Source organism: Gossypium arboreum, chromosome 13, assembly GCF_025698485.1.
Source record: "Gossypium arboreum isolate Shixiya-1 chromosome 13, ASM2569848v2, whole genome shotgun sequence".
Lineage (NCBI taxonomy): Eukaryota > Viridiplantae > Streptophyta > Magnoliopsida > Malvales > Malvaceae > Gossypium > Gossypium arboreum.
This window is the reverse complement of record NC_069082.1, coordinates 4,233,316-4,241,941: the sequence shown is the minus strand read 5'-3', so window position 1 is coordinate 4,241,941 and position 8,626 is coordinate 4,233,316. Positions and strand designations below refer to the sequence as shown.

Here is an 8,626-nt window from a genome sequence, read left to right as displayed (position 1 = left end):
AATAGGTACATATGTATTTACAATTTAATCTATATGTTTTAAATATGTTTCAATTCATATTTGAGTTGCATTTAATGCATAAGCTAATAGCTAGGCCGATGGAAGGAACTAATTGAAATGATAATGATATTTTGAAAACTCAATTAAAACGTTTTGAAGGTAAAGAATCAATTTAAAATTTGAGTCATAATTTAAGGATGTCTATTAAAATTAACCCAAAAGTTAAATATGTATAACTTTGGGTAAATTCTACTATTAGCCTCTATACTATGCATAATTTGTGGGCTTAGTCCCTATACTTTAATTTTTTTCACTTTTAGTCCCTATACTTTTTAATTTGGTCAATTTAATCCCTATACTTTTTAAATTTAAGTTTCTAGTCTTAACCCAAACAATAGCAATTAAACTTGTTTGGTTAAATTCTACTATGGGTCATGTACTATGCATAAAGTTGTAGAATTAGTCCATATTCTACAATTTGATCATTCTTAGCCTATACTTTTCAAATTTTGAATTTTTAATATTGACGCAAACAAAATTCGTTAAATCCATTAACTATATCTTTTTAGTAATATGCGAAAATAGCACGCCGACATTACATTACACATGTGATAATATGTCTGTCGTATAAGAATTTGAAAATAATATAACTTAATAAATGTAACAACTACCATTTGGTTAGGACTAAATCCACATAGACTAAATCCACAACTTACACATAGTAAAGGGACTAATAGCAAAATTTAACCTTAATTTTGGGTCTTTTATTGTGAAACTAAAAATTGGATTAATATACCATTTGATACCTAAGTTTGGCTTCAATGTGCAATTTGGTATGTAAGTTTTTTTGTCCCAATTTGGTACATGGGTTTGACTTCAATGTTCAATTTTGTACCCCTAACCAAATGGCATCAGATGACCTAATGAATATTTGACACATATGCTCTAGTAAAAAAAACATACGTAATTGGGACAAAAAAATCCGAAATATCAAATTAAACATTGAAGTCAAACTTAAATACGTAACTAGGACAAAAGAAAACTCAAGTACCAAAGTGAAACTTGAAGCCAAACTCAAATATCAAATTGAATATTGCAGTCAAATTTGAGTACCAAATAGTATATTAACCTTTAAAATTTTTAACGTGGACCTATCAAAATCGATTTTCTAAGGTATTCTGTAAAAACATAGAATCATCTATTAGATTACATATCTAAAATTGATTGGTAAAAGTTGTGAAAAGAATAATATATATGCTTGAATAATAAATATGTTTATATATATGTTTGTGTGTGTGTGTGTATATATATATACACGGAAGCATAATAAGGAAGACAATTTTTGAAGCAAAGAATGACCCATAGACATTGGCATGATACTTTTTGTCTATGCCGCATGTTCCATTTAAACTTCAAATTACAACTTTCCTTCCAATGAAGCTACTTTAGTTTTGGTGTTAGCCAAATTCATGCTCATGAATTAGAGCTCAAAAGGTTGATATGGAAATCAAAATTATATGCCACCGTTGCAAGCAAAAGTTTTCAGCGTCAACTACTACGGAGATCATTATTTGCCCGCAATGTCGTACAGTCATTCCCAACCGAACACCGAGAAAACAATCACCGCCTTCTGGCGGACACTATGGCAGTTCAATTCCATCATTAATAGATAACCTTTTGAAGAAACTTTGTCTCGCTCTGAAACCGGCTACGGCTCCGGGGCTGTCATCATTCGTTTACCCTAAATCTTGTGGTTTGGATAATGTTGGCGCATTGGGGAATAAACGTGCTGTGCTTTGCGGTGTGAGCTACAAGAAGTGGAAGTATAAGCTCAAAGGGACCATAAACGATGTGTTCAACATGAGAGCTTTGTTGATTCAGTACTACGAATATCGGGATGAAAACATGCTAATTCTCACAGGTATTTTATCTTAAACCTTATGGGTTTTAATTTAGCTTGTGTGACATTGATCCAATCTGCTCAATTTCAACCCAAATTGTAATTTTCATATGTTTCCTAATATTTTAATATTTTCTCATGTTTTAATTTGAAAACGGATTTGATTAATTAAAAAAACATAATCTAGCTATATTTTATCATAAAAATCAAAATTTTAAACATGTTCAACCTTATTTTAAATGTATCTAAACTCCGACATAAATAAAAATAACAATAATTCAAAAATTAACTCGATATGAAAATTTTAATCTCAAATTCAAATTACCTAAAACTAAACAACTCAAATCCAAAAATGATTATTGAAATATAAAATTAACTTCCTTTAAGTGGAAATAATTAAAATCAAAATAACCCAAACCTCAAATAACTTCCTCGGAAAACTCAAACATCAAATTCAAATAACTCAAACCCTAAACAATCTAAACCTAAAAATGACTTATACCATAATCTTACTTCAACAGAAAATTAATCGATCCAAATTGACCCAATCCAAACCAGACAGCCAAGTTTAATTTGAACTCGCACAGTGAAAATGGGTACCGTATGTATTGAACTGCAGAGGAACAACCAGACGCCAGGCTTATACCAACGAAGGCGAACATCGAGAGTAGCTTGAAATGGCTGGTGAAGGACTGTCGTTCAGGAGATTCGCTGGTTTTCTATTATTCCGGGCACGGCTTACGGCAACCCGATTTTGAAGACGATGAGATTGATGGATTCGACGAGACCATATGCCCGGTTGATTTTCTGAAAGAAGGCATGATCGTCGACAATGACATTTATAAAACCATTGTTCAGCCGCTGACAGAGGGTGTCAGGCTTCATGCCATTGTTGATGCTTGCCATAGCGGAACTATTCTTGATCTAGAGCACTACTATGACAACAACGAGTAAGTCCCACATTTCTTTTCGCAAAAAACTTCATTCCCGATCATAAAAACCTTATTCTCTGTTTGAGATATACGTATGTAAGGTAATGAAGTCCCACATTTCTTTTCGCAAAAAACTTCATTCCCGATCATAAAAACCTTATACTCTGTTTGAGATATACGTATGTAAGGTAATGCGCTTTACGTGTTCAACCATTTGACACAATGGGTGCGTTCTCTTTTTTCAAAAACTTCACCATTCTTTATCTAGAGCACGTCTATGACAAAGAAAAGTAAGCTCCACGTTTCTTTCACAAAAGATTCACTGCCAATCGTAGAATTCTTGTTCTAAGGTTGCTATACATTTATGCAAAGCAATGCACTTTACGTGTTCGAGCATTTGCTCAATGGTCGCGTGCTCTGTTCAAAAACTTCACTATTCTTGATCTAGAGCACGTCTATGATAAAGAACAAGTAATTTCTACATTCCTTTCACAAAAACTTCACTTCCAAACATAAAAATATTTTTCTGTGGCTGATGTATTTGTATGTAAAGTAATGCGCTTTATATGTTCGACCATTTGCCTCAATGGGTGCGTGCTCTTTTCAAAGAATCAGATTCTAATTTCTTTCTCCTACGGTTAGACAGCAATGGAAAGATAACAAACCTCCATCGGGTGCGAGGAAACAAACAAGTGGTGGAAAAGCTTATTGTATCAGTGCTTGCGAAGATGACCAGGTTGCTGCTGACACAACGGTAAGTTATTTATGCCTTATTTGATAATCCGTAGAAAAAATAGTAAATCAATCGAAAATCAATATTTTCAATAATTTAAATTTTAATAACCTATATTAAAAATCACAGCATAAAATCTTTTCTATATATATATATATAAACTATGATAAGTAGATAAGAAGAATATTTTGCTTAAAGTATTAGTATTTTTAAAATTTTAGAATTTTTATACTTTTATTTTCAAGATTTTTATTTATTTTTTAAATTCAGATCTAACTATTAACACTATCAAATTTTTTATTAAATTTGTTGGTGTGACATTTTAAAATTTAAAAAAACCATAGTCATGAAATTGAAAAAATGACGTTGTAATGAACTCGAATATAACACAAAAATCAACAATGTAAACATTTGGACCTAGATTTTGAAATTTAAAAAGTAGAGATTAAATTCTTAAAATAAAAATTTAAAGACTAATTTTCAAATAGTACCGAGACTTATGACATATTTTAACGAATTTTTTCATTTATTTTATTTTACTTTTTAATATTATGTTATCCCATATAGATTTTATGTTTAAAATTTGAAATATTCTTTTACATTTATTAAAGAATTAATGATATTTCATACGTTATTTTAAGTAATATTCTAAACAAAATAATTTATAATTTAAATTTAGTATTTAATTTTTAATTATTAAATTTTTAGCGCTTAATTTTCGGTATTACAACTTATATTATTATATAAAAAGAGGAGAAAGAATTGTAAGAAACTGTGATTCCACGTCATCTCTATCACTTTTCAATAGGAGAATGACAAATTAGATTTTTCCTCCTGATTGTCCGCTTTGTACTCTTAAAAAATTCAAATTTAACTAAAAATGTTAAAAATTAGAGGAAAAATCTTATTTGTTATTCTCCTATTAAAAAGTGGTAAGAATAACGTGGAATCACAATTTAATATAATCCCTTCTCATAAAAAGAGTTGCCATGATTACTTTTCACTTCTTTTTTTTCTTTTTAAATCAAATGGTTAATTACATAGTATTGGAGAATCCAATTATAATTAGATGTTTGATTCGGTATATAAAACAGTAGATTCAAGATGCAATTTGATACATCAATTTTGATTCGTGTAATTAGGGATAAATCTCAAAATTATATATAAAATTTGGTTTAATGCTAATTGTATAAATGAAATTTTAATTTGATTTAATTCTAAAATTATTAATATAATTATTGATATAGTATCATTTTATGTTTATATATTACATCTATAAATAATTATATTTATTCAATATAAAATAAATTGATGTATTTATTTCTTTAAATTTGTATGATTGAATCAAAATTAAAATTTTAAATATATATTTGAACCACAAGTCAAAGTTTTACGAATATAATTACACTAAATTAAAGTTCATGTATATAATTGCAGATTAAATTAAAATTCATATATAATTTTGAGATTTATCTCGTGTAATTATACACATAAATTTTTATTGTGATTCAAATATATACTTAAAACTTTGATTTTAATCCAATCATACACATTTAAATAAATAAATACATCAATTTATTTTTGTATTAGATAAATATAGCTATTTGCATATGCAACATTTAAACGAAAAATTGTGTTGTATTAATAATAGTGTTGGTGATTTATAAAATTAAATCAAATTAGAATTTTATTTATAAATTAAATAAAAATATAGTTTATATATAATATTAAGACATTCGTAATTTTAACATTTATCCCATATAATAATTGAAAATGAGATTACAATAAAGATTTATTATTAGATATATTGTCGGTGAAAAATAAAAAAATTACATTATAAAAATAAATAGGACACTTGTCGTTGATTGCTTGTGGATTTTTTCACAGGCAATGTATCTGATAATAATCCATATAATAAAACTTTGAATTCATATATTATGCATTAATTCATATATTAATTGTATTTTAAATAATTTTATACATAATCGATAAATTAGATAATTACATATCATTAAAATGAGATTTTTAAATTTGTTTTTGAAAACTGTTGATTATGTGTCATTATCTAATTTACTGAAATTATGTGCTATTAGTATATGAATTATAAACCCTAAAATTATTAGTGAAAATGGATGAATGTGTCGTCATCTACTTGCAGGCATTTAGTTCCAAGACAATGAATGGGGCATTGACGTACATTTTAATAGAGGTTGTAAAAGCAGACCCAGATGTAACATACGGGAATTTGCTTAAGAGGATTGAGGAAAGAATTGAAAAGGCCAACGAGCGAGGATGTGTGGGTGGTTCTCGCATTTTGAGCCGAATTTTTGGTCCCAATATCACACAGGTAATTTATTACGCAATCTCTTCTTAATAGGAAAATACGTAATATTATCTGTATCATTTTTAATAGTTTAATGTATCATCAATACTTTTATCTTGAAAAAATTAAATTCAAATGAAAATTTTGAAATTCAAGATGAAATTATTGATGTGGTATTAATCTATTAGAAAGGAATAACATCCTTATTCTATATAATCCTTTTTCATTTGCAATGGAAATATTAGTAGTGATCACTAAAACTAATTATAATTTGAGCTTGAACGGACATGAAAATATTAATAACTTATTTGGACCCAGTTCTGTCAATAAAATAACCTCTTGTATATTTTACATAGATTTGTTAATGGACAAGTTGGGTTTGTGTCAGATCTAGATCTGGTCAATTCAGATTTTGAAATTTTCAGGTTATTTTAAATTGTTATTTAAATTTGTGATTAGGGTTTTTTAGGTTAGGTCATTATGAGTTTGAATCATTTAAGCTATATTCGGTTGGAGTATTTTTTTTCACATATTTTAGTTATTTGTAGCCACTCACATGACTTATTTGTGACAAAGAGAAAGAAAACTTTTCGTTTATTTTGAAGAGGATTTATTTTTAATTTATTTATTTTTCTAATAGCATGTTTAAATTTATATTAATTATTTTTTTATTTTTGTCTCACAATTTTAGAACATGTGTTAAATAATTTTTTCTCATTTTGGGTTTTAGTTATTTTGAATTTGAATCATTCTGGATTGAGGTCATTTTTTAGTTTAGATTGTTGTTTTTGTATGATTAAATTGAATTAGGTTAGAGAATTGAAGTTGATGAAATCAAATTTCCATAGTAAATTCAAAACTTGTGATTTTTTTTATTTTTTATTTTACAGAAACCTTTACTTTCAGCTTCTGAACAGTTCAACGTTTACGAGACCCAATTTAAACTTTAAGTGTGTGTATATATATCAACAATTGAAGTAACATCAGCCATGGGATCAATGGGAGGAGCTATCTTTTGAGGGCTGAAGGTTTCATTAATTGTGGATATGTATATATAGGTTATAGCCTTTGTACACTAAAATCTTTGTTCATCTAACACGTACATAAGGAAATAAAAACTTCTGGAAAGGAACAGCTGTCTTTTCATTTTATTATCATCACCATCATCATTATTATTATAGAAATAAATAGGTTAAAAGGTAAAGCGATTAGAATTAAAGTATAAATTTTAAAGGATGGTCATTTTATCATTTTAAAATTGTTCCAGGTTGAATTATTTGATTCATTGTGAAAATTAAGGTATTACAATATTTTATTAGAAGAAAAGAAGGTTAAAGAAAGTAAATAATATATTTATTTCTTATTTATATAGTTAAAATTAATAAAAGAAAGGAATTTTAACTTTTTTATATGATTAAATTGTGGAAATGAAAGAAAATGATTTATTTTAAATTATTTTTCAATTTTAACGTTAGAACTTTAATTTTATGTTATTTTAATTTAATTTAATTTTTATAAACTATTAATGTAATTATTGATAAAGTACCATTTATGTTTATATGTTACATACAAATTAATTTAAATTTGTATTAATAACTTGTGAAAATTAAATAGAATAATAAACAACTCTTTTGAATGACAAGTAGGTTTATTAACTTTTTTCCCAAAAAATTAAAAGTGATACAATAAAAATCTTAAAAAAATAGAATTAAGAGTGATACGTTAAAAAAAACCCTAAAAGAATTAAAACTAAAAAGGAAGAAAGAAGACAATTATGTGAAAAAAATTAAATAAAAGAAAATTAGAAATACCTCAATTAGAAAATTAAAAAAAAAAAATTCTAACTCAATAGTTTGAGGATAGATGGACTAACTTGATTACACTGCATTTCGATCATTTCTTACCAAATATTGCTCAATAGTTTTCCTACAAGTAGCTTTAATCTCATTATAGGCATGAGACAATGTGATCTGCTATCACATTACCTTTTTGTTTTATATCAAAATATTTTGTCCATTGTAATTACTACGGTAGAAAAAGAGTGTCAAATTCAAGATTTCAAAGTGGATAAAAGTATGCCCGATATCTCATCTTCTTTTTGTAAATAATAGTTTCTTATTTTTTTGAAAAAGTGGATCATGTCATGTTGTGAAGGGGATTTTGGAACTATATTACACTTTATCTAGAATGCGAATCAATTACAACAAATCAAAGCTTAAAATCACCAACAACTATCATCCAAATTTTAAAACAATGTATACATTAGGTAAATATTTGGGGATGGAATTAGGACTCATAATAATAATAATAATAATAATAATAATAATAATAATAATAAAAAATAAAGTAAATTCTTTCCACCAACAATTGATACAATAGAGTTAAAGTTATTGTCGTGGAAATCAAAATTATTGGGCCAAGGAAAGAAATAACCCTAATTAAATTGGTGCTCTCTAATGTACCTATCCATCAATTATCTTGTTTCCAAGCCTCAAGGAAACTTTGTGATAAAATGGATCAAGTTGTGAGGAATTTTTGGTAGGGAGATAATCAAACAAGAGAAAATTACATTTTATTAACTAGAAAAAAAAGTTCTAACAAATCCTCTAGTGGACTCAGGATAAGGAATATGCAAGTGATGAATAGAACACTTTTAGCCAAACTTGCTTGGAGATTTGTTAATAGACAAAATTAGCTCATTCAAGAAGCTTAGGTCAAGAAGTATTGCACAAGGGAAG

At 27.2% G+C, this 8,626-nt stretch overlaps 1 protein-coding gene across 1 annotated transcript; it reads left to right on the top strand.

Annotated features, from left to right (window-relative positions):
• Positions 1–1,299: 1,299 nt before the first annotated feature.
• Positions 1,300–7,020, top strand: LOC108463161 (metacaspase-1-like). Its single transcript, XM_017763106.2, has 5 exons — positions 1,300–1,921; positions 2,520–2,850; positions 3,475–3,586; positions 5,724–5,912; positions 6,779–7,020. The coding sequence occupies exons 1-5, from the start codon at positions 1,501–1,503 to the stop codon at positions 6,836–6,838; spliced, it is 1,113 nt and encodes a 370-aa protein (XP_017618595.1). The 5' UTR covers positions 1,300–1,500; the 3' UTR covers positions 6,839–7,020.
• Positions 7,021–8,626: the final 1,606 nt, after the last annotated feature.

Coding starts and splice junctions, on each gene's coding strand:
- LOC108463161 (XM_017763106.2), top strand. CDS start 1,501: ATGGAAATCAAAATTATATGCCACCGTTGCAAGCAAAAGTTTTCAGCG. Junction 3,587..5,723: donor AGGTTGCTGCTGACACAACG/GTAAGTTATTTA, acceptor ATCTACTTGCAG/GCATTTAGTTCCAAGACAAT. Junction 5,913..6,778: donor TTGGTCCCAATATCACACAG/GTAATTTATTAC, acceptor TTTATTTTACAG/AAACCTTTACTTTCAGCTTC.